This window comes from Xenia sp. Carnegie-2017, unplaced genomic scaffold (assembly GCF_021976095.1).
Source record: "Xenia sp. Carnegie-2017 unplaced genomic scaffold, XeniaSp_v1 HiC_scaffold_16, whole genome shotgun sequence".
Lineage (NCBI taxonomy): Eukaryota > Metazoa > Cnidaria > Anthozoa > Malacalcyonacea > Xeniidae > Xenia > Xenia sp. Carnegie-2017.
Genome location: NW_025813469.1, coordinates 2,097,709 through 2,124,177, shown reverse-complemented (window position 1 = coordinate 2,124,177; position 26,469 = coordinate 2,097,709). Strand labels below are relative to the sequence as shown.

Below are 26,469 nucleotides of genomic sequence, written 5' to 3'. Positions count from 1 at the left end.
ATCCGGCCAAACAAACCGGTTATCGATGTGTAACGATGATTGTGCGAAAGGTGACGACAGATCACGACCAGTGAAAGGAAGTGTTTACATCATTACTTTAAATGCTAACAGCTTTTCACAACATTTTCTGTTAAATTTGATTTTACTGGCAGTTATCGCTAAAATTGAAGCATTCAATTATTCAGTTTCATCCTAAAGCGACGTATTCCGAATATTTTACTCTACGACTTTTGATGGGTGATTAAAGTTTTAATCATGCCTACAATGGAAGGTATAATATAAAATGATTAAAATCAGTATACTTTTACTAGAATAATTTTCTCTTCGCTAAATCATCAAAAAGCCATGCAGTCAGTGATTATGACTTAACTAAGCTTAACTTTTATAACGCTTACCGAGTTGTAATATAATATTCTGAGCAAGGAATACAGCTTACCTTATCCTTCATTTTAGACACGATCTTCCAGCTGAAGGTATGACGACGAGGCATTGAAATTATCAATTTCTACACAGCACTTTTCATCAAAAGGATTTAATTTTTTCAACTTGTTTTGTTTTTCTATCGTTTTTTTCAGTTTACAACAAAACAACTCGAACGTTTTGCAAAGAAAAGTGAGAAAGAAGAGAGGTTGCAACAGGCAAAGATAAAGAAAGCACTTCAACAGAAAAACGTTGAAGGTGCTAGAATATATGCAGAGAATGCTATCAGGAAGAAGAACGAATCATTAAACTACCTTCGCCTGGCTTCAAGAGTTGATGCTGTGGCTTCCAAAGTGCAGACTGCCCTGCAGATGAAACAAGTATGAACTATTTCATAACCATTGATTTTATAACACTTTGCAAAATAGCAGATCTACTACGATAAAAGATTGCACAGTTTTCGTCATTTAATTAACCCATTTCCAACCAAACACCTATATATATATATATATATACAAAGTGTATAACAATGTGCCTTCCTGGCTATCACCATAGTAAAATGGTGACTCCTGCACTTGGGACATAGGACGTACGGTTCTGTGCATATATTAAATCCCCTGAAGAGTGAGAAATCACGAAACAGACTTGTTGGGATGAATCTGTAGTTTTCGTCATTTTTTCAACATCACTAAATATATTTATGCTCTGCTCTTGGGCATCGAGCATTGTTTTATATGGAGAATCATCACTTATAAACTTCCTTTATATATATATATATATAGGAAGTGATTATGACTTATATATATATATATTTCCTTATGTCCTCTGTAATAAATCAGCACCCAAGGACATATATATACATCCTAGCATTATTAATTTCTATTAATCTTGGGTGTTTGAGCAAAATCTATGTAAGTATTTGGTTGTTCCGACAAAACTTAGCAGTTCGGTCATTGATATTTATCTACCAATGATAGCCTGAAAGCTAAATTTTTAGCCAATCGTTACGTCAGTTGTTGCATTTCTCATCAAAGTTTTGGGATATGGTGACGTGTTATGATTAAATTTTCTCCAGGTGACAAAGAACATGGCTGGTGTGGTCAGAGGATTGGATAAAGCTGTTCAATCCATGGAACTTGCCAAGGTATAGATCATTTGAAGTTTATCTGAAACAATACAACTTACATTACAAAAACAAACAAACAAACAACATTTGTATACAGTATTAATTTTGATCCATGAAAATATCTCTCGCCATATCTCTCCTTATACCCATTGCCTTCATATCACTGTTCACAGCATCTATCCATCTCTTTCTCGGTCTACCTCGTTTGCGGACTCCATCAACATTCATATGCAACGCTCTACAAATTTCAGCACTTTCTTCCCTCCTTTCCACATGCCCAAACCACCTTAAACGCTGGCGCCTTACCCAATTCTTGATACACTCAACACCAACTCTCAACAATACAACTTACATTGTTTTACATTAATTGTTATTATTATATGGCAAGCGTCACTTTCGGCTAAATGATGTGCTTTGATTGGCTCAGAAACATTTTTGCCCATCTATTATTTTCCTGTGATCGACCATGGTCCAAAACACTTAATTTTACAGTCAAATGTAAACAAACTTCGTAAAGCAAAAGCAAAATAAACGAAACAAAAACCATTTACGAATGTGATTCGAAGGAAAAATATTTGGAAAACAGTTTAACTATCTAGAAAATACAATTTGAAACAAGTATTTTTTATGGACAAAAACTAGAAAAGTGAGAATCAACCCATAAAAACAGCAAGGACAAGAAAGAAAGCAAGCTTCGTTTCAGGTCAAATAATGCCATATAATAAACCTTTTAATAACCTCGCTTTCTCGGTCTTTACTGAGAAATATTGGACCTCTGTCTTTTTGTACAAACCTTGCCCTGCAGGCTTATTCTGTACAAAAACACCTTGGTCCGTTATTTCTCTGTAAAGACCTCATGCTCCGTCATTAAGGGCTTAATAAATCTCAATTGCAATCAACCAACTTAGATTACAGCAACTATGGAGAAATTTGAATCACTTTTTGAAGATATGGATGTACATTCACAGGTATTATTATATCAACTCTTTCACTGTCTTAGGCAACTTTAGTCGACACCATAGTGACTCTCATAGTTGATTTTTGTTAGCCAGTTTTAGCCAGAAAATTTTGCAGTTTTCCCAAAATCAAAAGTTTATTAAATGTGATGAAATATTTTTGCTAAATGTTTAAAAATAATTGCCACTTGCTAAAAACGACTTGGTAGTGAAAGAGTTTAAGTAGTACATCATGTATGCCTGAATTTGTTTGACTCTACAAGCATTTATTGAAATATTTGTGCAGGTTCTTGACACAGCCATGGGCGATGCTACAACAATCTCCACTCCTTCAGACCAGGTTACTGTCGCATTTGATTTTACTCACAACAAACTTACTCTGAAATGTTAAAAGTAAAATTTCCAATATGTTGTGACAACATATTTTATTACCCATGTACCAGGTGGATGACCTCATTCAGCAGGTTGCCGAAGAAAATGGTTTAGAAATGTTGGAACAATTGGAGGCGGTAAAACCAGGAACTTCAAAATTGAAAACACCCGCAGCTGGCGAAAGAACCCAAGCACAAGAAGATCAACTGTCAAAGAGATTGGCTGCCTTAAGGAGCTGAGGTTTATATGTCATAGTGATAGTAAAATTTTTCATATCATGTTACTAAGTAACTATGTAACATAATTTAAGATTGATAGATAAGAATTCTAACTTGAATGCATACCTTTGACATCTCACCTTCCTATCTACACTTTTATTGAACCCTATGCTGTAAATGCTTGATCTGGTACCACAGAACTTATTGAATTTTTCAAATTTGGTGCTTAACTATGTTCTCATGATACAATGTCTTCAAATATAATGTCACTTAGGTCCATGCAATGTCTTAATATGTATTAAAGTCTTTCAAGTTAACAACCTTGTTATCTCTAGCCAATTATGATAACCAGGTTTGACCGGAAGGGGTGCTTAACTGGGAGCAGAGCTAAAATGAGCATTTACGGTAATTAAGTAAAATTGTATGTACTTAAGGAAGGAAACAGGACACAAGACTACAAAATTGCCATTGACACATTTATTATACAAGAATAACATACATGTATTGTCATCCCACAAATAACTTCAGTTGCCTAAAGATAAGTGTAATTTCTTACAATTTCTTGCAAATACATCTAGCTAAATATTGCATGTTCGATATCGGCAACACAAATCATGTTTCGTTTATTAACAGCAGACAATTTCAACACTTGTTAAACTTGCTCTCATTAACATCAATAGCAGATAGGAAATAATTTCGAAATAAAATGACTCAATGTTGAAAAGCATAGTTCTAGGTTACAATCAACGACTCATGCCTGTAATGATGTAAAATGATGTACATTTATTGAGTCATGCCTGTGTTGAACCATAGAATATATCTAGAGCCTTGATAAATCAATCATTGATGTTTAATTTTCTCAAAGCTTGGGTCCTTGGCTGACTCTTCATCTGTGTTAAAGTCTTTCAAATATTCCACTATACGTTGCTGCAAAAAGAAAGTATTTTTCAATTAAGGAAAGTCTCTAAATCTCTGAACCTCCTAAAAACTGTTTCTATTTCTAATTTCAAAAAGAAATTACAACTTTGTTTAACTATTAGGTATTAATTTCAAACAATGTGTGTCACTGTGTGTGGTTTAAAATAGTAAAATAATATTCATATCTTTGATCTGAGCCTTGTGTACATAGTTGTTGTAGTTTAAAAACTTTAAATACATATAATACATCTTACTGATTCTCGCATTCTTTTATTTTGTCTTTTCCTCCGTCTCTTGCTTTCTGGGGCATTTGATGCCCCATCTGAAAAGTGCTTTAGAATTAACTGCGACCATTTAAGTTTACGACGTTAAAAATAAAAATAGAAAATTACCAACATATGACCAATCAGGCAGATCAGTTAGAGGTCCGTATGCCAAGCCATCGCTTGCTAACCCATTTCTTAAAAAATTGTACGGTAGGTTCATCAACTGGCTATCATTGCAATATTTAAATTCACAATAACTAACTCACCTGATCCGCCATTTTTGACCACCAGCGCTTAGCGGAGACGTTGTGAAAAAGCAGAGTTTTGCGGGAGAGATACGAGGCACTACAAAAATAAAGTAAATTAGTATCTACATAATGTCTTGAACATAGAATTAAAATTTTCTTACAAATATGTGCGACTTTCAAATTTTTTGAAAATTTAGCGGCCATTTTGCCTAATTATGTTACTCGGCGCCATGCCTCCACAAAATGTGCACGGTCATCAATCATGGCTGCATTGAGTGTATACAATCTGTTAAGACTGTACGTATTTTCTTGCTTTTTATGGCGTTACTTTTTATTTCATTCTTATTTTTTAAACGCAGCATTATTTTTAAGGTATGTGTCTGCTGATAAGTTCTATGTGGAGCCTAAAGACTCCAAGGAGACGGACGAGAAAGTGCTGGAAATTGATCGAGTCAGTCAAGAACTTGTTTTGGCAGGTGAGAAAATTCGGTGATGTTTTAGTTTTTATGAAATTTTAAAATCCTGGACGGGGAGAAAATAATTTCTTTACAATAAATAAATCAAATTATTGAGTACTGAATGTGTTGTCGTGCCCTTGGTTTTCTTTAGTGTAAATGAATTTCAACTTTTAAGTTAAAGTTATTAGTTAAACAAATAGCAAGTTAACAACTATACTATCAGTAATTCTCATTCAGATAACAAAGGTCAAATTCCTGTCCAATCAGAAAGCAAAGACATATTTGGAATTATTGGAGTCATCAATCTGATTGCAGGTTTGTGTAGGTTACCAAACTTATTCTATGCTGTAGTGTTGCCCTTGGATGTTGAAATATTTCAAAGATTATCCTTGCGTTTAGGTTCATATCTGGTTGTGATAACAAAGCGAAAGTTTGTTGGAATAATCAATAGTCACGAGATTTGGAAAGTCCAAGCAACAGAAGTGATTGCCTTTCCAAGGACTCAGCATCATTTGTCAGAAAAACAGGTACAATGATTTCATCTCGTGTTTAAATGAGGAGGAAGATGGTTAGTGTGAGTATTAGCATTTTCCTTCTCATTTGTACAACACTGCATTAATGTTCTAGTTTCATTTAGGATACAGACAACAAGACTTATCTCCTTATGATTGAACAAGTACTCCTGACAGATGGATTTTACTTTTCAACAACTTATGATCTGACTCACACATTGCAACGCCTATCAAAGACCAGTCCTGACTTTTTGCATATGCCTCTTCATGAAAGGGTAAATCATGCATACCTGATGTTCTCATTGTATCATGCTTTGATAAAATCATTTTTATCACATGAGCAGGCTGATCAAAGATTTCTGTGGAATGGCCATTTCTTGAGGATGTTCGCAGTACAGCCAGAGGTAACGCTCATTTGAAAATGGTTACCACTTGTCGGTATATTTCATCACATAACTGTCAGGGCAGAAAGCATATTTTTGAAAAATATACTAAAGTTGGTGATGTTTCATTTTAGATGATGTCAATGTAGTTAAATGAAGCAGAATAGTGGGATTGGAGTAGATTGTAGTAGATTGCAGTGGAATAGAATGGAGTAGAGTAGAATGAAATAGAATGAAGAAGAATAGAAAGATTGGAGTACAATGGAGTAGATTGGAATAGAATGGAGTAGAATAGAATGGAGTAGAATAGAATGGAGTAGAATAGAATGGAGTAGGGTAGAATGAAATAGAATGAAGTAGAATAGAATGGGTAGATGGGTAGAATGGGTAGAATAGAATGAAGTAGAATGGAATGAAGAATAGAAGAGAATAGAATGGAGAATGAATGGAGTAGAATGGGAGGAAGAAGAAGTAGAATGAATGGAATGGAAGAATAGAATGGATGGAATAGAATGGAATGGAATAGAGAATGGAGTAGGAATGGAGAATGGAAGTAGATGGAGTAGAATGGAGTAGAATAGAATGGAGTAGAGTAGAATAGAAGAGAATGCAATAGATTGTAGTAGAATGAAGTATAAATAAAGTAGAATGGAGTAGAATAGAATAGAATAGAGTCAAATGGAGTAGATTGTGGTAGAATGAAGTAGAATAGAATACAATAGAGCAGAATGGAGTTGAATGTAGTCAGACTCATGCATATTAAGAATAAACATTTCATGTTACTAGCAAAGATGTATGTATCATTTCTAGACTATTGTTGCCTTTTTTCTCATGTTGCCTTTGTACAGATTGTTAGTCTTAATATCAACTGAAAAGATAACTTTGCCTCCATCTTTAAATGCAGCTTTATGGCAGCCATATAGTTTGCCCCACTTCTTTTTGTTGAAATATGGTGTGACCCTGCGCAATTGCCTTGAAAGTTGCTGATTGTTTCACAACTCCTTATTGGAGCATCAATCAGCATCCATCTGATCATAGAGCATTTATATGGAGTTATCATTAAAATTGATAGAGCAGTTTACTGATATGAAGAATGAAGATGTCTCGGTCTTGAGAGCCGGCCTTTCTTTTTTTGTTCGTTATAAAACTCGTGCTCATCAAATCTTCTTGTTTGTGTTCCTCTCACAGCTCAGCAGATTCATACTACCTGTGATTCACGGCTTCATTGAGTTTCAAAACTGCTCCATCAAGAGTCGAACATTTGATTTTATTTTGATATCACGAAGAAGCTGCTACAGAGCAGGTATGATACCCTTCAATCCACGTGAACTTCGCTGTCGAAAATATAGTTCACGTGCTTTGTCACGTGTAGGTGTCCGATACTACATACGGGGCCTTGACGTTGAGGGTCATCCAGCAAACTATGTGGAAACGGAACAAATTATACAATACAACGGGGAAACCACATCGTTTGTGCAGGCGAGTGTTCACATACCATACGATTGAACTACTTCATGTTTTTTTGGTGATTTTTACACTAATATTATTTGCTATATGTTTGTAGATGTAGATTGTCCAGGTTAGTATAGTCCTGAGAAGGACTGTTTTTGTTGTTGTTGACTGACGTTTCGACAACCTTAGCGGTAGTCATCTTCAGAGTCAAATGAGGAGTAAACGTCAGGTTAGCCGTATTTGTTATCTGGTTCTTACGTCATTGTATTGTGTGTACAGGAAATGTGTAGGTGTCAATTGTGTATTGTCATTGTGAATTAGTGTGAAATGTAATTTTTTAGTTGTGATGTGTGATTTAGTTTTGATGTTTTTATTTGTAATGCGAGGGTGTCAATTTTGTATTGTCATTGTGAATTAGTGTGAAGTGTAATGTTTTTAGTTGATCATTTGTTTGTATTGGGAATAAGTCGTTTGTAAGGTGCCGGTAATTGCTGTGAGCTGTTCAGGGGGGTTTGTTCCAAGATGACTACCGCTAAGGTTGTCGAAACGTCAGTCAACAACAACAAAAACAGTCCTTCTCAGGACTATACTAACCTGGACGATCTACATCCACAAACATGTAACAATACTCCCGGGTTCAAACCATTTACTTGATTATTTGCTATTTTATTGATTCAGATTCGTGGCTCTATACCACTTTACTGGTCACAAAGACCGACATTACAATACAAGCCACGACCAAAGTTACTCGAAGCGGATCACGTATGTAAACGTTTGATCCTGTTTTTTCTCTTTCATTATGTCAACCCTACGTCGTTTTGAGGCCTGGGGCGAGTTGCATGGGACAGCGTTATCTATTGGATGACAAAAATTTTCAAACTGGCAAAAAGGTGCTTTTATTTTCTTAAGACAAAGAAATTTTGTAAGCTTCATAACAATATTTTGTTTCAGTGATTGCACAGTTCAAATCGTTTATTTTTCTCTTATTAGAGATTTTTTAAGCTTTGACATAAATTGCTATCCAGTGTATAGCGCCATTCGGCCTTCGTGCGACCGGCTCCAGAGTATTAGTCTTGTTTCAAAATGAAAGGTTTAACAGACTTAACTCTTCACTTTTCATCCATTCTTTAGAACACAGGTTTTCAACAACACATGGAGCATCTGATATATCATTACAACGAAATTGTTCTCGTTGATCTGGTAAGATAAAAACAATCTTTTATTATGAAAAAGACTTTGTAATTGCCAAATAAATGCGAGGTATCGAGTATCGACCCATACATCTACAAATATTGCACAGTACGAAAGGTGAAAGGTTTCACGGTAACCGATGCCGTGTATGATTTTATAGATTGACCACAAAGGCCCCGAGAAAGAGATTGGTGACCAGTTAACTGCTGTCGTCACAGCTTCCCCTTATTCGGGAAAACAGCTCAGGTTTGTTATGTAATTCTTTGAAAGTATGTAGCTGTGCGAATATATTGCGCATCATGTTGCTTCCATTTCAGATTAGAAAGATTTGATTTTCACAAAGAGTGCAGCAAACTTCGTTGGCATCGCTTGTCGATATTGATGAGCAGACTGAAAGAGGATCAGGAGAAGTTTGGGTAAGATTAACCATGCCAAATGCTCACGTGACTTGACAATCTGAATCACGTGACTTGATAGTTTGAATCACGTGACTTCATTTGCTTTTGTACTTTTCATACGTAGGTACTTCAAAATGATGAGGGATAAAACGGTTACTTCGGAGCAAGCAGGGGTATTTAGGACAAATTGTATGGATTGTCTGGACAGGTATGTACGCAAGAGGCAAATATGGAGCGTCGATGTTGAGCAATTTACAACATTTCTTTGATGATGAAATTTCATAGGACCAACGTAGTTCAAAGTATGCTAGCGAGAGCGAGCCTTCAAACACAATTTGAGGTAAATAACTACGCAACCAATATAAAATGTTACTCTTACAATGCAATCTTTCAACAAAATTATCAATCACTTCGTTAGAAGTTAGAAAATTAATTTCGTTCGATGTTTTTCCTGTCAACGCACTAACTACAAAATCTTACATTCTCCAAAATATTTGCATTTTAGCAGTAAAACCAGGGGTTGCCCTTGCCACTGATCAGGGGCTTCGGAAGGACAATAAATTTACGATATTAGTTATTTTTATTCGGTTTTCTTTGAACTAACATCGTGTCAAAGTGAAAGGTCTTTGCAAAAGTTAACATTCTTATCATAAATGTTCAAGCAAGAAGCTAAATGTGCGGACGTCTCCCAGGCTAAATGTGTGGACGTCTCCCAGGCTAGATTTGTGGACGTCTCCCAGGCTAGATTTGTGGACGTCTCCCAGGCTAAATGTGTGGACGTCTCCCAGGCTAAATGTGTGGACGTCTCCCAGGCTAAATGTGTGGACGTCTCCCAGGCTAGATTTGTGGACGTCTGTGGTTGTCCTTACGCCGAAACACCCTTGTCAGCCATTGACATTTGTGATGCTGCATATATTAACATAATTATCCGTCCATTCAGTTTTTCCATCGAGTTAAAGTAGAAAGGTTTACATGAAGTAAACTTTCGGCATTTTATCTTTAGCATTATGGTATTTTGTTAAATGGAGAGAAAGAGTTTACATGAAGTAAACTTTTGGCATTTTTTTTCTTTAGCATTATGGTATTTTGTTGAATGGAGAGAAAGGGTTTACATGAAGTAAACTTTCGGCATTTTTTTTTCTTTAGCATTACGGTATTTTGTTGAATGGAGAGAAAGTTCAAGATTGTTCCAGTTTCGAGTACATCTACAAGAACGGTAAATATGAACGAATTTTGAAAATGGACAAATATTTTCATTTGCACTATCAGATTTAATGACTTCAAATAACATTTTATGACACATTACGTCATCGCCAAGATTTTATTCGTTCATTTGCCCGTTCGTGGGCACGATTAACGGTAATCCTCTACACTTTGCAATGATCTGTTTTACGAGTTTAAAGCATTTTTTTTACATAAGATTAGTTTGTTGAATGTTTTTTAGGATTTAGATTTTTTTGTTTGAAATTTTACGGCAAAAATTTATTTTGAATGCAGTTAATCATGCACCTTTGAACGACCAACCCCAAGTGCCCATAAAAAATTTTCTCGGATTTTTATCATTGTATCAATAACGGAGCATCGTCGCAAGATTTCGCGGTGTTCGACAACGTTTCTTTGATTGTAAATCAATCAATTTCACTGTGTTCATCGTTTTATTTCTCATGCAGCATGGGCAGACAATGCTGATGCATGTTCAAATCAATATGCTGGAACTGGTGCTTTAAAAACAGACTTCACAAGGTAATCTTTCACGGTGTTCACTAAGTTTAACTTTTGTTGTATGTGATCCATTGATGTTCACCACACCCCACCATAAAAATTCTACTAAGTTTAACTTTTGTGGTATGTGATCCATTGATGTTCACCCCTCCCTCCCATAAAAATTCTGCTAATATGTTTTGTTCATTTCTTTGTTGATACAGGACAGGCAAGCGTACAAGATGGGGCTTGTTGCAAGATGGATACAACTCAATCATTCGTTACTATAAGAATAATTTTTCCGATGGATTTCGACAGGTGTGAGCATCCCTAATTTTACTTAACGTTTTCTTGAGTGCCAAGAACCTCACGACAGCGTATCTTATCAACGTTTTCGTGAGTGCCAAGAACCTCACGACGGCGTATCTTATCAACGTTTTCGTGAGTTCCAAGAACCTCACGACAGCGTATCTTATCAACGTTTTCGTGAGTTCCAAGAACCTCACGACAGCGTATCTTATCAACGTTTTCGTGAGTGCCAAGAATCTCACGACGGCGTATCTTATCAACGTTTTCGTGAGTGCCAAGAACCTCACGACAGCGTATCTTATCAACGTTTTCGTGAGTGCCAAGAACCTCACGACGGCGTATCTTATCAACGTTTTCGTAAGTGCCAAGAACCTCACGACGGCGTATCTTATCAACGTTTTCGTGAGTTCCAAGAACCTCACGACGGCGTATCTTATCAACGTTTTCGTGAGTGCCAAGAACCTCACGACAGCGTATCTTATCAACGTTTTCGTGAGTGCCAAGAACCTCACGACGGCGTATCTTATCAACGTTTTCGTGAGTTCCAAGAACCTCACGACGGCGTATCTTATCAACGTTTTCGTGAGTGCCAAGAACCTCACGACAGCGTATCTTATCAACGTTTTCGTGAGTTCCAAGAACCTCACGACGGCGTATCTTATCAACGTTTTCGTGAGTGCCAAGAACCTCACGACGGCGTATCTTATCAACGTTTTCGTGAGTGCCAAGAACCTCACGACAGCGTATCTTATCAACGTTTTCGCGAGTGCCAAGAACCTCACGACGGCGTATCTTATCAACGTTTTCGTGAGTGCCAAGAACCTCACGACGGCGTATCTTATCAACGTTTTCGTGAGTGCCAAGAACCTCACGACAGCGTATCTTATCAACGTTTTCGTGAGTGCCAAGAACCTCACGACGGCGTATCTTATCAACGTTTTCGTGAGTGCCAAGAACCTCACGACGGCGTATCTTATCAACGTTTTCGTGAGTGCCAAGAACCTCACGACAGCGTATCTTATCAACGTTTTCGTGAGTGCCAAGAACCTCACGATGGCGTATGTTATCAACTTTTTTCGTGAGTGCCAAGAACCTCACGACGGCGTATCTTATCAACGTTTTCGTGAGTGCCAAGAACCTCACGACGGCGTATCTTATCAACGTTTTCGTGAGTGCCAAGAACCTCACGACGGCGTATCTTATCAACGTTTTCGTGAGTGCCAAGAACCTCACGACGGCGTATCTTATCAAAGTTTTCGTGAGTGCCAAGAACCTCACGACGGCGTATCTTATCAACGTTTTCGTGAGTGCCAAGAACCTCACGACAGCGTATCTTATCAACGTTTTCGTGAGTGCCAAGAACCTCACGACGGCGTATCTTATCAACGTTTTCGTGAGTGCCAAGAACCTCACGACGGCGTATCTTATCAACGTTTTCGTGAGTGCCAAGAACCTCACGACGGCGTATCTTATCAAAGTTTTCGTGATTGCCAAGAACCTCACGACGGCGTATCTTATCAACGTTTTCGTGAGTGCCAAGAACCTCACGACGGCGTATCTTATCAAAGTTTTCGTGAGTGCCAAGAACCTCACGACGGCGTATCTTATCAACGTTTTCGTGAGTGCCAAGAACCTCACGACAGCGTATCTTATCAAAGTTTTCGTGAGTGCCAAGAACCTCACGACGGCGTATCTTATCAACGTTTTCGTGAGTGCCAAGAACCTCACGACAGCGTATCTTATCAACGTTTTCGTGAGTGCCAAGAACCTCACGACGGCGTATCTTATCAAAGTTTTCGTGATTGCCAAGAACCTCACGACGGCGTATCTTATCAACGTTTTCGTGAGTGCCAAGAACCTCACGACGGCGTATCTTATCAACGTTTTCGTGAGTGCCAAGAACCTCACGACAGCGTATCTTATCAACGTTTTCGTGAGTGCCAAGAACCTCACGACAGCGTATCTTATCAACGTTTTCGTGAGTGCCAAGAACCTCACGACGGCGTATTTTATCAACGTTTTCGTGAGTGCCAAGAACCTCACGACGGCGTATCTTATCAACGTTTTCGTGAGTGCCAAGAACCTCACGACAGCGTATCTTATCAACGTTTTCGTGAGTGCCAAGAACCTCACGACGGCGTATCTTATCAACGTTTTCGTGAGTGCCAAGAACCTCACGACGGCGTATCTTATCAACGTTTTCGTGAGTGCCAAGAACCTCACGACGGCGTATTTTATCAACGTTTTCGTGAGTGCCAAGAACCTCACGACGGCGTATTTTATCATTTTGACGTTTTCATCAATTGTCGAAGCAAAATTGCCCAATGTTGATTTCGGCGAACGGCGTGCATTTTTCATGTTTTATTATAACATTTTTGCTGGAAAAGTGCACCCAACTTCAACTAATATTTGTATGAATTGATCTTTCCAGCACTACAATTGGCTGTTTGTGATCACCTTAAAAAACCTTAGTATGAATTGTTGACTTGACGATAATATCATTTGCAGTTAGAATATACGCAAAAGATTCTACATACATATTTCATATTTTAGTCCAAACTTTTCAGTTAGCAAATGTTGGTAAAATAATAAATCCTTTAAATGGTGGCATTCACTGCTTGTTATGCAGCGTTTATTGTTTTGTGTTTCATTAAAATGCTGTTTAACATTTTGCTTTTACAACTGCTTTCAGAAATCTCATATGTACCATCCAAATAACCATGCTGTTTTTTATAGGATGCCATTGATTTATTTCTTGGGAACTATGTTGTCGATTCTGCCGAAGGTATTACCAAACCGTCGCCTCTACAAAAGACGCAGGATTGGAAGTTCATGTTGGTGAGCAATTCGTCAACTTTCGGATAGTGCTGTGTCGTGCTTGATGAGCGATGCTCTGTCTAATTTATTTTAATCTTTCCCTCTCAGCTTCCTTTCATTCTTCTTATCGGATTTTCAATGTTGATCATGAGTGCAATGATATCTACAAGTAAGTGTTTATTTTGATGGCAATATTTTTGGAGAGGAGGAAGAATGTATCATATCAGTTTTAGTATAAATGCGTTGTGACCGTGTATGCATTTATTTACCATGTTCGGTCGAACGAGCTTAAACACTCCCCCCTGTTCTGAACTTTACAACTATATAAAGCCGGTGGGAGAGTCTGAGCTCATCAGACGAAATCTACTAAAAGATTTGCATATATGGCCATACTGTACAAATGATACTTCATATGAAGAGTCACGAAAGTGGATAGCTTTGTAGGTAGTGAACTGCATTGTGTTCAAATGGATTTAAGCGAATAAAGGACCCGGCAATCACAAGAGGTTTCTGTATATAATTGTTTACTTTAGTTACGTTTGTTTTTGCTACCTTTCCGGGAGCTTTTTAAGCTTCCGATTGGTTCATCTGCCAATCTGAACCAATGAAATTGTTGAATGCTTCGTGAATGTTTTCTATTTCAGGTCAGTTTTAAAACACGCATCTCCGATTTGCGGTGCAAATATTCGCTTTTGTTATGTAATTTTGAACAATCGTTGAACAAACCGCGTGTTTTAAAAAGGATCTGAAATTTATTGAACCAGACTCCTCATTTTTCAAACTAAATTTGTTTCATCTTTTCCTACCAATAGCTGATCCTGGTTTTCAATTTATGTACGTGCTATTCTGGGGTTTGGCCGTCGTCTTCACTCTCTCCATCATATTTTACTATGGTAAAGAATTTGTTGACGAACCCAAGTTGGTACACAAGCCAATAAAAGATAAGAATGTTTGACTGCAACCTTATGAAATAATTTAGAGAAGCAGCAAACAGCTGCTCGTAATATTTAATATGAACTGTAGGCGAGAGAGAAAAATATTAGCAATTCTAATGATTATCGAAGAAAACGACCAACTGTGTAACTAACCCCGTCACAAGGAAAAGTTACGTGTATGTAAATTAATATTTGTTGAATTAATTCCACCTGAAGGTGTCATAGATTTGAGATACTTGGTGTGTAGGTCATCACTGCTTTGATGGCACTTCCATTTCTCATTTTCATCGTAGGATGCGAATGAAGGTTATTGTTTTAATTCAGAAATAACAATTATCATGTATGCAAGACTTTAGGACAGGAGGAGGCATACAAACCGTTAATCACTAACACATTTTGTTGTTCGTGAATAATGGTGATATGCATTTGTGAAATGGGGCACGAATTGACTTTTTCAACTTGCTGTAGATTCTGTGAAATGGGGCACGAAGTGACTTTTTCAACTTGCTGTAGATTCTGTGAAATGGGGCACGAAGTGACTTTTTCAACTTGCTGTAGATACGAGGACATATATAACTATATTCAAAGAATATATATAATATATTAATCCTAACACGGTTTTTAATATGCACATGAAAAACATGTGACTTGGACGAGATTTGAACTCGACGTTATTCCAATAAAGTCCAAACACAGTGCCATCCAGTAAACTGCTATAGTGGCGAGAATCTCTCGTTCATACGCAGTTTAAAAAGAGATTTGACTCGTCTCCAATCCCTGTGGGCTTGGTAGCTCAACAGGTAGAGCGGCGGACTAGTATCCCGAAGGTGCGAGTTCAAATCTCGTCTAAGTCAAATGTTTTCGTGTGCATATTAAAAACCGTGTTAGGATTAATATATTATATAACTATAGGTGTGAGAATTCTACGTCTTTGTATCTTCGGATGGTAGTCTGTGTATGATATGAAAAAATAGTTAAAAGAAACGACCGAATTTAAATTTGTCGTTTAAGAAACCTTACAACTTTTCCATTTTTCTCTAGTGTAATTTTACGTTTATGATTGAACACTCGTGGCCTTATTTTTGTTAAATGCTGTTGTAAACAGTGTATATAAGGTCAGTGTTATTAATAATCTTCATTGAAATTTTCATCATCATGCCGATTTATGCGTCCTGGTCTTCGACTACTTCTTCTTGATCATCTTCATCGTCGCCTTCCGTGGTGTCCTCGCGTTGTTGATATTCTTGTATGAGGTCTTGCACGTTTGATTCTGCCTAAAAATGTATAGCACATCTTAAATAAGGCAGGTTTCCACTCCATTCCCCGTACAAATGTACTGTATTGTATCGAATGTACGAAAGTTAGGATGTTGCGTCCAAATTGTGTAATACCATGACCACTACTAGTAATACCATGACCACTACTAGTAATACCATGACCACTACTAGCAATACCATGACCACAATTAGTAATAACATTACCACTACGTGAACTTTACTAGTGGTATTATCATGACCAATACATTGGTGAACTTAACTACAAGTAACAATGACCAGTATTTCAGTGAACCAAACTACTAGCAATATACTAGTAACTTTAATGAATTGAACTATTTGTAAAACGATGACCAATACCTCAGTGAACTCCATTTCATCCATTCCTTCTCCTGTGTACCAATGAATGAAGGCCTTTCTTCGAAACATTGAAAGAAATTGCCCGCGTATTCTTTTGAAAACCTCCTGTATCGCGGTATTGTTTCCAATAAACGTGCCAGACAACTTGAAACCTTTGTGGGGAATATTGCAGGCGGATACCTTTACGTTATTTGGTATCCATTCAACAAACAACGAGCTGTTCTTGTTTTGTACCATTAAAATTTGATCGTCGACTTCTTTCATGGAGACGCATCCGCGGTATATTGTCGATGCTGTCAGGTATTTACCATTGCGTGGATCACACGCGGCGAGCACGTTCCTCGCGTCAAACATTTGCTGTGTTAACTCTGCGACGGTGAGGGCTTGAAATTTTTGTGATTCGTGGCTTGTGAGTGGGGCAAATCCGGGTATGAAGAAATGAAGTCGAGGAAACGGAACTAAGTTTACGGCAAGCTTCCTTAAACTGGCGTTTAGCTGCATTTGAGAGAAAATGAAAACTATTATAAAGGAGATGAGAGTGAATGTCTTCTTGTTCAACAACGCTTTTGTAATTTGTTTTGTAGGCAGGCAGGCAGGCAGGCATGCAAAATACAGATATTGAAATCATCCCATTACTTCTTCCCTACTTACCTGGCCCGGAAACCGTAAGCTGGTGGTGACGCCACTCATTGTCAAGGCGACAAGATGGTTCATGTCCGCGTGTGTCGGCGTCGTCAACTTTAAAGTTCGAAACAGAATATCGTACAAGGCTTCGTTGTCTACACAAAACGTCATGTCGGAGTTTTCCAGTAGATTATGTATCGAAAGCGTGGCGTTGTACGGCTCCACTACAACGTCCGAGACACGTGGAGATGGTATGATGCTATAACTGGACAGAATTCTGTCCGGAAACTCTTCTCGAGTCTTTCCCAGGACTAATGTTCCCATACCCGCACCAGTCCCCCCGCCCAGTGAATGAACGATTTGAAAACCTTCAAGACAGTCGCAGGCTTCTGCCTCCTTACGAATCACGTCCATTACATTGTCAATCAGTTCTGCTCCTTCTGTGTAATGGCCTTTTGCCCAGTTATTTCCCGTCCCGTTTTGGCCTGAATATTAGATGAAGTAAATGGTTTGAACCCGGGAGTATCGTTACATGTTTGTAAATGTAGATCGTCCAGATTGGTATAGTCCTGAGAAGGACTGTTTTTGTTGTTGTCGAAACGTCAGTCAACAACAACAAAAACAGTTTTTCTCAGGACTATACCAATCTGGACGATTTACATTTACAAACATATTAGATGAAGGAAGAATTTTTATTGCACTTTTCAATCGCTGGTTCTCGATCTCAGTTAGTGAAGTCTTACCGAACAAGAAATTGTCTGGTTTGAAAATTTTTCCATAAGGTCCAGCTCTTACTACGTCTAATGCTCCAGGCTCTAGATCCAATAATACCCCTCGTGGTACATAGTTTCCACCTTGAAAGGAAAAGAGACTCTAAGTTTAGCCCACTGTCATCAATATCGTCAGAACTGACGGAAAAATTAACAGACCTTCCATCTGGTTGAAATAGACATTGATTCTTTCCAATTGAAGATCGGAATCGCCATTGTAAATTCCAGTCTTGTCTATACCGTGTTCTATGCAAATGTCTTCCCAAAACTAGAAATGGAATGGTTAGTTTACGAATGTGAGTTAGGGGGAAACTGTCAAAGTACTAATCATCAGGGGCCGGTTGCACGAAGCCCGGATAGCGTTATCCATTGGATAGCAAAAATTTTAAAACTTATAAAAAAGGTATTTATCGTATTCATACGACAAAGAAATTTCGTAACCTTCGAAACAATATTTTATTTCAGTGATTACTCGGTTGAAATCTTATATTTTTCCTTTTTTGAAAGGTTTTATAAAAGTTTAAAAAAAAATTGCCATCCAATGGATAACGCTAACCAGGCTTCGTGCCCCAGTTGTTTGTGAGAACGATACTATGCTAGTGTTAGTAGGAACGCTTTTAAAGAGTGAAACGAGTGATGACGTCATCGATTCTCTCTTTCGCTGTAGCGTAATTTACGCTGAACAATTTAAATTGGCTTCGTGCATGGCACTCATAATAGTCAATCGCAGGTAGCATATTTCGACGGAGTGGACGACAAACATCTCAAATGTGATAGGATATGGGAATGACGTGATTATTTGGGGGACTATCATTCGCTTCCATCCAATAAATAACTTTTAGCCACATAACAATAAACGATTTTGGCAAATTATAATCTAAAGCATCTAGATTCTACTTTAGCTAACAGACACGCTCTGACGTATTCCATATCGTATTCAACAATTTCCAATCCGACTAACCTTCGCACCAATTTGATTTCCACACTGACCAAGCTGTATGTGAACTATCTCTCTCATGCTTGAGAATATTTTAAAGTGCTGTATTTACTTACGTTAATTAATGCAACGTGGACACTCCTTTCGCAGCAATTTTACGAATCACTGATTTAACATTTTTCAAAAGAGCGTTTGTGATTTGAAAATGAAAATTTCAAATAGCTGCATGAGGTACTTCCTGCCAATCTTTAACTTAAGGAATATTGTTTGTTTTCAATTGCATGTTAATTGTTGCTCTTCGCTTTCTCACTAAAACCGGTAAGACCGTCTCCCCCAAAAATCTGCCATAGTGCCAGTTTCTTTTTGCTGGAATTGAACGTAGGCCGTTATCAGGAATGTCGTGACTTGGCAACTACACTTACTGTTGGCCATACTCAAAAAGATAATTTCTAATTCTCCGGATATGTCTGCAATCACGCGATATTGCATGTAAACCACATAAAGCGTGCAATTCTTTACCGGCTAAATTTTTGTATTTTGTTTTCAATAATTCGATGAAACTCATAATTTGCTTATTTGAAACAAAAATTTCACTATTGTCGAGTCAAAATTTGTAACAATGGCTATTTGCGTAGCCATGCTATGAAGATTTCACAACGAAATGTTTAATTATATGTTTTTTTTAAAAACTATTTTGTTTTAAGTCAGTGAACACCGAAATCTTTGCAAAACATAATTGCTTGTACCAATAAATTCAGTATAAATTTTTTTCATCCGAGTTTCATCAGTATAGCTTTAATGTTGCAAGAGTAAAGTTATATGAACTTTTTTCTTTGACCACTTATTGATTTGACGCAAAATTTTTGTTTCCATTTTAATGTGCGCGAATATTTGAAGTACAAAGTTTTGTAAACTGAATCGCTGCAACTTCATTACCAGTCCTCTGCACATGTTTGATGTGTTGACAACAATTTGACAAAGACTGAGTGACATGGATTATTTACGCAATCGAAACATCTGTTTTGATTGGCTCTCGAGAAACAGCTGACTGACGCGTCTCTGTGGTTTATATCCTGTTATACCGGTTTTTCTCCGTTTAGGCCTTGCTCTAGCTAACCATTGGCGAAGCGCTCGCCTTATTACGTCATATGATTAATGCAATGTGTGAACTGTAGACTGCAGCAACCTCGAAAGGTCGGTCATACCTGCATCACTTTGCCTTGCAACGCCTTTTCGAAATTCGTGTTCAAAAATAAATCATTATGAGAGAAATTGTGCATCTTCAAGCTGGCCAATGCGGTAATCAAATTGGAGCTAAGGTAGGGATTTAATTGTGATTAGAATCTATGTATTATGTCTGTGATTAGACCCGCCTTGTTATTTTTCAAATAGTTTTGGGAAGTGATATCAGACGAACATGGTGTCGATCCGACTGGAACTTACCACGGCGATTCAGACCTTCAGCTAGAAAGAATCAATGTCTATTATAACGAAGCTACAGGTGATTAAAGAGAATGTTATAATTTCGCAATTAGAATTTATTAAGCGAACGAAACGGCTGCGAAAGGCCTTGACAACGCCAGCCGTCCGTTTCACATGGCCGACCGTTTGTTCTTTGCTTTAGGCGGGAAATATGTCCCTCGTGCTGTTCTTGTCGATTTGGAGCCGGGTACCATGGACTCTGTACGTTCTGGACCGTTTGGGCAGATTTTTAAGCCTGATAACTTCATCTTTGGTAGGTCGTAGTTTCTTGCATTTAGTGAGGATTGCGTATTTGCGTTGTTACCATGTCGACCTTGTGTTGTCTTTAGTTGCAGTTTGTCAGTTTCTTCTCGTAATTCTAAACATTTCCTATTGTGCATTCAGGACAAAGTGGTGCAGGTAACAACTGGGCTAAAGGGCATTACACAGAAGGAGCTGAGCTCGTGGATTCTGTCTTAGATGTTGTCAGAAAGGAATCTGAAGGTTGTGATTGTCTACAGGGATTTCAACTTACACATTCCCTTGGTGGTGGTACAGGTTCCGGTATGGGTACCTTACTTATCTCAAAAATCCGTGAAGAATATCCTGACAGAATAATGACAACATTTAGTGTGGTACCTTCACCCAAAGTGTCAGATACCGTTGTTGAACCGTACAATGCAACCTTGTCTGTACATCAACTGGTTGAAAATACAGATGAAACATTTTGTATAGATAATGAAGCTTTATATGATATCTGCTTCCGTACACTTAAGCTCACTACCCCTACATATGGTGATTTGAACCATCTTGTATCAGCTACTATGAGCGGTATAACAACATGCTTACGTTTCCCTGGTCAGGTAGGTTTATTCTTGCATGTTGTAAATGAGATAGTATTTAGAAATGGTTGACTTCTTTATCTTGTAGTTAAATGCTGATTTGAGAAAATTAGCTGTAAATATGGTTCCATTCCCTCGACTTCACTTCTTCATGCCTGGTTTTGCACCTCTAACAAGTCGTGGCTCTCAACAATACAGAGCTCTAACTGTTCCCGAACTCACTCAACAAATGTTTGATGCAAAGAACATGATGGCTGCTTGTGATCCACGTCATGGACGCTACCTAACTGTTGCTGCCATGTTCCGTGGTAGAATGTCTATGAAAGAAGTTGATGAGCAGATGTTGAATGTCCAGAACAAGAACAGCTCATATTTTGTTGAATGGATTCCTAACAATGTGAAGACAGCTGTCTGCGATATTCCACCAAGAGGCTTAAAGATGTCAGGCACCTTCATTGGCAACAGCACTGCTATCCAAGAATTGTTCAAGAGAATCAGCGAACAATTCACTGCTATGTTCCGTCGTAAAGCTTTCCTTCATTGGTACACTGGAGAAGGCATGGATGAAATGGAATTCACAGAGGTATGATAAAACTTAATTTTAAGAGAATTTTGTCTTAAGATACTTAGAGTTTGTCAAACACTATAGATTGAAGTATTTGTGAAAAATTCCACTTTGTCAACTGTTTTGTGTTTTTTTCCAGGCTGAGTCCAACATGAATGACTTGGTATCAGAGTACCAGCAATACCAAGAAGCCACTGCTGAAGAAGAAGGTGAATTTGAAGAAGAGGAGGAAGAAGAAGAAGCTTAATGGTGTTTTTGGAACTATAAACTATGATTTCTAATATATTTTACTCTACAACTTTAAGGTTATAACGTTGTCAAATGTCTCACTGCGAATACAGTAAATGTTTACCATAAAATTTCTGGATTTTTTTCTGTTTTATTAACGCATACCATTACTTTTTTTGGAGGCGCACATTGTGAAACCGGTTATTTTATAGACAATGTACTAATTAGAACAGTTTTTCTGTTTAGAATATCTTTAAATACCCCTGGTTGCAAACGAAAATCCTCTAGCTTTGCGCAACTTTCGTTCTTCTAAATATTTTTGGAAGATGTTGCAGTTGACGAAAACATCGGTAATACAACAAGCAAAACTTTAAAAGATACAATTTAACATACCAGCTTAGCAACTCTGAAAAGGAATCTTGTTTTGATAAGATGCTGTAGTTTCCTTGATTTTTAAAGTATTTTTGAAACATGTTTTTGCAGTGTACTGACAGATATAAAAAAATAATCTTCTAATAATCTTTTTCAATGATAGACGGGTTGTATAATTTATTCTGGGAATGTTGTCATATTAGCCAATCAGTGCTCGTTTGATGACGAAGACAAACGGAATTGGTATTGCGTCAGCAAATGCCCTAATTAACGTTATTTGCTTTTAAAGTTTTGAGGTTAATCCGAGTGAACTTGTTTTGCAGTTAGATTTAGTTATCTAAAAACGTAGCTTGTGCCTGAAGATGAGAGAAATCGTCCATATTCAAGCAGGACAGTGTGGAAATCAAATTGGTGCCAAGGTAAAGTTTTTTCGCATAATAGAAGTTCGAAAAAAATTTTTGTTGATACTTTGTAAAACATGGCGTTGGTAATTTATTGCACGGTTCTGACATCTTGATTAGTTTTGGGAAGTAATTTCGGACGAACATGGCATTGATCCTACTGGAACTTATCACGGTGATTCTGACCTTCAACTGGAAAGAATCAACGTATACTACAATGAAGCGACTGGTAAGATTTTAAATCATGTTATCCGCAACAGTACTGTTGATTAATGAAGAGAGCTAGCTCCAAAACCACTTTTTCGTCAACATTTAGGAGGTAAATATGTTCCCAGAGCAGTCTTAGTCGATTTGGAGCCGGGAACTATGGATTCGGTGCGTTCTGGGCCTTTTGGACAAATATTTAGACCTGATAATTTTGTTTTTGGTAAGTTGGTTTATCATAAAAAAAATCACAACTTGTCTTCGGCATTCGTAATACATTTTTCTGCTCGTTTTCACTGGTCGATCAAATCATAAGTCAAACAACTGAACATGCAATTGTAAAATTTTCTTAGGTCAAAGTGGCGCCGGTAACAACTGGGCCAAAGGACATTACACTGAAGGTGCCGAACTAGTCGACTCGGTTTTAGATGTCGTACGAAAGGAATCGGAAAGCTGTGATTGCCTTCAAGGCTTCCAGCTGACCCATTCCCTTGGTGGTGGAACAGGTTCTGGTATGGGTACCTTACTTATCTCAAAAATCCGCGAAGAATATCCGGACAGAATAATGACAACATTTAGTGTGGTACCTTCACCCAAAGTGTCAGATACCGTTGTTGAACCATACAATGCAACCTTGTCTGTACATCAACTGGTTGAAAATACAGATGAAACATTCTGTATTGACAACGAGGCTTTGTATGATATTTGTTTTCGCACTTTGAAGTTGACCACTCCGACCTATGGTGACTTGAATCATTTGGTCTCCGCTACCATGAGTGGTGTTACAACCTGCTTGCGTTTCCCTGGTCAGGTATACAAACAAACATTGTCAGGTAATATAAAGTCTTTGTTTCTTGTACTAACTTTTATGATTTTTAGTTGAATGCCGACTTGCGTAAGCTTGCAGTGAACATGGTTCCGTTCCCTCGACTTCACTTCTTCATGCCTGGTTTCGCACCTCTCACTAGTCGTGGCTCTCAACAATATCGATCGCTAACTGTCCCTGAACTCACTCAACAAATGTTTGATGCAAAGAACATGATGGCTGCTTGTGATCCACGTCATGGACGCTACCTAACTGTTGCTGCCATGTTCCGTGGTAGAATGTCCATGAAGGAAGTTGATGAGCAAATGTTAAATGTCCAGAACAAGAACAGCTCATACTTTGTTGAATGGATTCCTAACAACGTGAAGACAGCCGTCTGTGATATTCCACCAAGAGGTTTAAAGATGTCTGCCACCTTCATTGGCAACAGCACTGCTATCCAAGAATTGTTCAAGAGAATCAGCGAACAATTCACTGCTATGTTCCGTCGCAAAGCTTTCCTTCATTGGTACACTGGAGAAGGCATGGACGAAATGGAGTTCACAGAGGTATAGTAAAAATGGATTTCAAACTGTAGATTTTTAATGCAAGGTTGATTGAACTAGTTTCTTAAAATATAGGCTGAGTCCAACATGAATGACTTGGTGTCAGAATATCAACAATACCAAGACGCCACAGCCGAAGAAGAAGGTGAATTCGACGAGGAGGAAGGCGAAGAAGAAGCAGCATAAAATTGTTTTTACTCAGATACATGATTGTTTGGAAAAAAAAATAAAGCATAATATTTCAATTGTCTTTGTTTTTTCGATTTAACGATTTTTTCAGAGAGAATCTGGATAACTTTTTAGGTTGCGGAAATGTATGCCGCTCAAGTCTGTTTATGATCATTTCGTTTTTGCAAACTTCGTGTTTGCTCCGCAAATGTTTAACGTTTTCCGTACATTTTGGTGCTAACCTACCATTTATAATCGTTTTTTTCTAAAACTTGTAATTTCATTCGTCCTTCCGTTGAGCCATGCAAAATGCATAATTTAACCCATTGTGGTCCTTGCTCGGACTGATGCTCCTAAACCATGAACAATAGCTCGCTCTCTCTTTAGATTTGCAATTTCTATAATGGATTGTTCTTCAATGTATTTTAAACCAATCAGGTGCTTTGTAGATGGTAGCTATCAAATAATTTGAACAACTTGCCGGCCATTTTCTGATTGATATTTGCCAAGTGAGGATGTCTAGTTGTAGAAGGTAAGATTTTCGTTATATAGATGAAATGTTTTGGAAAGTTCTTCGTTGTGGCGATACAGACTCGGTGTGTATTTGTAGAGATATCGGCTATAGAAGAAATTATGCAAAGGCTTTCATTTGGTTCGAGAGAAAAGAAGCTTTGCGCTTACGTCGATTCTAGTGTTCACTTATTGCCTTTGTTCAAAACTTCATCATTCCTTTGCTGAGGTTTATTTCACTTTTTGAACCATCCTTGAGTATTTTATATTGTAGTACCATGATAGTTTGCAAGAACGGACCACTTAACACAACAACATCTCTTTTGGTCCGCATTTGTAATGAAAGTTTCTTCGGCGTGTAGCGATAAGAAAATCATCTTGTGAATCATTCAAACATCGGCTGAGAAATTCTGTTTTAAACCAAATAATTGAAAAGCAAACACATAATGTGCGGTTCATAGTCATAAAAGGTAAAGAAGGCAGGGAATAACTACATGACTTTGACGTGCTAAAATCTTAGAACGAAGTGCCATATTTATGAACCAAGCAAATTAATTAGAAGTAAAGACGGGTTAATGCCTTAATGATATTTAGTATACACGATGATTTTCCATCTTAGAAAATCGAGTTCAACTGAAATACTTCTATATTTCTAGATATAAAAAATCATCGTCAAGATGTTGCAAATGCAAGAAACGATTATCCTTTCGCATAAAACATGGCACTGCTATACCAAAAGTTGTATCATAGAAGTTAGCACAAATCAGTTAACATGTTTGTTAACATCATATTATATGGCGTTGCTGTGTGTTCTTACGAAGCATGTAAAATGGAAATGAAATTGAATATAAAATAGTTCTACCATAGCTACGAAAATATTTTGCAATACGCGGCAGAGTATTGCAAAATCTTTAAATTCAAGTGTGCTAGTCAAGCAGTTGACGTTAAATAATTATTAGTTCTATTAAATCTGTAATTGGCACTATTATAACATTGAGGGATGTTATAGCAGTGTCTACATTACAGGTAGAATAATTAATTCAGTATAAATGTACCATTATTCGTTAAATGGTGTAAATAACATAAGTGTTCATGTTATATGATTGTAGTACTATCACTTCAACATAGTTCTATCATGAGGAAGGAAAATGTTTTCAATCGATGTAAGCCTTGTCTAACAGCTATTTTTTTTCCGAAACATTGTAATGTACGAATTTCGACAGAAATTTCAACAGATCTTCTGCAAACACTGGTTTGGTAAAGCTCCAACAGCTTGTCCCAATTGAATTTTTACAATTATTCTTACAGCTACGTATGCCAACGGATGAGGATTGGAAATGCGGTATGCCTCGGTTTTTCATGTCTGCTGTTTCTTTGTTTGCTGTTTTTTGCTTTGTTTTATCATACCACTAACTTGTTAATCAGTATTTTTCAGATGCGGACGACGAAATGATCAAAACGAAGACATGGGTATACGTTCGTTTGTTATTGTCGTGCCACCAACTTGTTCTTTAGGCTTTTCTCGCAGATGTGGAGGAGGAGAAGCTGATCAAGAAGAGGAAGAAAGGCATGCAAGTGTGTTTGTTTTATCAATCATTTAATCTATTAATTTTTTGTTACTATCTCATTTAGAACGACGTGGCATAGCATGGTCATTTCCCGTTTCTGACGGTAAGTTTAACCAAATATTATTACCTGTTCT

The 26,469-nt window shown here is 37.6% G+C and overlaps 6 protein-coding genes across 8 annotated transcripts; 4 read left to right on the top strand and 2 right to left on the bottom strand.

The window, feature by feature from the left end:
• Positions 1 to 43: 43 nt before the first annotated feature.
• On the top strand, positions 44 to 3,409 carry LOC124436439 (charged multivesicular body protein 1a-like). The gene is made up of 7 exons (XM_046986368.1): positions 44 to 271; positions 454 to 473; positions 576 to 800; positions 1,496 to 1,564; positions 2,455 to 2,514; positions 2,789 to 2,842; positions 2,946 to 3,409. Exons 1-7 carry the CDS (start codon positions 256 to 258, stop codon positions 3,111 to 3,113), a joined length of 612 nt encoding a protein of 203 aa, XP_046842324.1. The 5' UTR covers positions 44 to 255; the 3' UTR covers positions 3,114 to 3,409.
• A 145-nt stretch (positions 3,410 to 3,554) lies between these two features.
• Positions 3,555 to 5,858, bottom strand: LOC124436440 (39S ribosomal protein L52, mitochondrial-like). Of its 2 annotated transcripts, none has more exons than XM_046986370.1 (5): positions 5,785 to 5,858; positions 4,543 to 4,621; positions 4,403 to 4,470; positions 4,265 to 4,332; positions 3,555 to 4,019 (listed from the first exon to the last, which is right to left on the bottom strand). In XM_046986370.1, the coding sequence occupies exons 1-5, from the start codon at positions 5,819 to 5,821 to the stop codon at positions 3,933 to 3,935; spliced, it is 339 nt and encodes a 112-aa protein (XP_046842326.1). In that variant the 5' UTR covers positions 5,822 to 5,858; the 3' UTR covers positions 3,555 to 3,932. The 2 variants fall into 2 exon arrangements, with proteins under 2 accessions (XP_046842326.1, XP_046842325.1); XM_046986369.1 differs by lacking the exon at positions 5,785 to 5,858 and adding an exon at positions 4,686 to 4,762.
• LOC124436433 (phosphatidylinositol-3-phosphatase SAC1-like) lies at positions 4,747 to 14,915 on the top strand. Of its 2 annotated transcripts, XM_046986359.1 has the most exons (20): positions 4,747 to 4,821; positions 4,897 to 5,000; positions 5,220 to 5,297; positions 5,382 to 5,509; positions 5,620 to 5,769; positions 5,839 to 5,898; positions 7,066 to 7,180; positions 7,250 to 7,356; positions 8,008 to 8,091; positions 8,461 to 8,529; positions 8,681 to 8,766; positions 8,838 to 8,936; positions 9,043 to 9,126; positions 9,204 to 9,258; positions 10,065 to 10,134; positions 10,589 to 10,661; positions 10,844 to 10,937; positions 13,665 to 13,766; positions 13,854 to 13,914; positions 14,558 to 14,915. In XM_046986359.1, the coding sequence occupies exons 1-20, from the start codon at positions 4,787 to 4,789 to the stop codon at positions 14,698 to 14,700; spliced, it is 1,797 nt and encodes a 598-aa protein (XP_046842315.1). In that variant the 5' UTR covers positions 4,747 to 4,786; the 3' UTR covers positions 14,701 to 14,915. The 2 variants fall into 2 exon arrangements, with proteins under 2 accessions (XP_046842315.1, XP_046842314.1); XM_046986358.1 differs by having other exon boundaries at positions 7,066 to 7,356.
• Positions 14,916 to 15,672: 757 nt separating this feature from the next.
• Positions 15,673 to 18,799, bottom strand: LOC124436435 (tubulin beta chain-like). The gene is made up of 6 exons (XM_046986363.1): positions 18,670 to 18,799; positions 17,868 to 17,976; positions 17,682 to 17,792; positions 16,966 to 17,423; positions 16,315 to 16,809; positions 15,673 to 15,954 (listed from the first exon to the last, which is right to left on the bottom strand). Exons 1-6 carry the CDS (start codon positions 18,724 to 18,726, stop codon positions 15,844 to 15,846), a joined length of 1,341 nt encoding a protein of 446 aa, XP_046842319.1. The 5' UTR covers positions 18,727 to 18,799; the 3' UTR covers positions 15,673 to 15,843.
• A 955-nt stretch (positions 18,800 to 19,754) lies between these two features.
• Positions 19,755 to 21,872, top strand: LOC124436436 (tubulin beta-4B chain-like). The gene is made up of 6 exons (XM_046986364.1): positions 19,755 to 19,964; positions 20,038 to 20,146; positions 20,270 to 20,380; positions 20,512 to 20,969; positions 21,037 to 21,531; positions 21,653 to 21,872. The coding sequence occupies exons 1-6, from the start codon at positions 19,908 to 19,910 to the stop codon at positions 21,758 to 21,760; spliced, it is 1,338 nt and encodes a 445-aa protein (XP_046842320.1). The 5' UTR covers positions 19,755 to 19,907; the 3' UTR covers positions 21,761 to 21,872.
• A 421-nt stretch (positions 21,873 to 22,293) lies between these two features.
• Positions 22,294 to 24,334, top strand: LOC124436437 (tubulin beta chain). Its single transcript, XM_046986365.1, has 6 exons — positions 22,294 to 22,532; positions 22,635 to 22,743; positions 22,831 to 22,941; positions 23,072 to 23,529; positions 23,598 to 24,092; positions 24,165 to 24,334. Exons 1-6 carry the CDS (start codon positions 22,476 to 22,478, stop codon positions 24,273 to 24,275), a joined length of 1,341 nt encoding a protein of 446 aa, XP_046842321.1. The 5' UTR covers positions 22,294 to 22,475; the 3' UTR covers positions 24,276 to 24,334.
• The last annotated feature ends 2,135 nt before the right edge of the window (positions 24,335 to 26,469 follow it).

Coding starts and splice junctions, on each gene's coding strand:
- LOC124436439 (XM_046986368.1), top strand. Junction 474..575: donor ACACGATCTTCCAGCTGAAG/GTATGACGACGA, acceptor CGTTTTTTTCAG/TTTACAACAAAACAACTCGA. Junction 2,843..2,945: donor TCTCCACTCCTTCAGACCAG/GTTACTGTCGCA, acceptor CCCATGTACCAG/GTGGATGACCTCATTCAGCA.
- LOC124436440 (XM_046986369.1), bottom strand. CDS start 4,728: ATGGCCGCTAAATTTTCAAAAAATTTGAAAGTCGCACATATTT. Junction 4,622..4,685: donor TTTGAAAGTCGCACATATTT/GTAAGAAAATTT, acceptor TTATTTTTGTAG/TGCCTCGTATCTCTCCCGCA. Junction 4,333..4,402: donor GCCTGATTGGTCATATGTTG/GTAATTTTCTAT, acceptor AGCACTTTTCAG/ATGGGGCATCAAATGCCCCA.
- LOC124436433 (XM_046986358.1), top strand. CDS start 4,787: ATGGCTGCATTGAGTGTATACAATCTGTTAAGACT. Junction 9,127..9,203: donor TGTATGGATTGTCTGGACAG/GTATGTACGCAA, acceptor GAAATTTCATAG/GACCAACGTAGTTCAAAGTA. Junction 10,662..10,843: donor TTAAAAACAGACTTCACAAG/GTAATCTTTCAC, acceptor TTGTTGATACAG/GACAGGCAAGCGTACAAGAT.
- LOC124436435 (XM_046986363.1), bottom strand. CDS start 18,726: ATGAGAGAGATAGTTCACATACAGCTTGGTCAGTGTGGAAATCAAATT. Junction 17,424..17,681: donor ACCAGACAATTTCTTGTTCG/GTAAGACTTCAC, acceptor TCTAATATTCAG/GCCAAAACGGGACGGGAAAT. Junction 16,810..16,965: donor GCTTACGGTTTCCGGGCCAG/GTAAGTAGGGAA, acceptor TCTCAAATGCAG/CTAAACGCCAGTTTAAGGAA.
- LOC124436436 (XM_046986364.1), top strand. CDS start 19,908: ATGAGAGAAATTGTGCATCTTCAAGCTGGCCAATGCGGTAATCAAATT. Junction 19,965..20,037: donor GTAATCAAATTGGAGCTAAG/GTAGGGATTTAA, acceptor TTTTTCAAATAG/TTTTGGGAAGTGATATCAGA. Junction 20,970..21,036: donor GCTTACGTTTCCCTGGTCAG/GTAGGTTTATTC, acceptor TTTATCTTGTAG/TTAAATGCTGATTTGAGAAA.
- LOC124436437 (XM_046986365.1), top strand. CDS start 22,476: ATGAGAGAAATCGTCCATATTCAAGCAGGACAGTGTGGAAATCAAATT. Junction 22,533..22,634: donor GAAATCAAATTGGTGCCAAG/GTAAAGTTTTTT, acceptor CATCTTGATTAG/TTTTGGGAAGTAATTTCGGA. Junction 23,530..23,597: donor GCTTGCGTTTCCCTGGTCAG/GTATACAAACAA, acceptor TATGATTTTTAG/TTGAATGCCGACTTGCGTAA.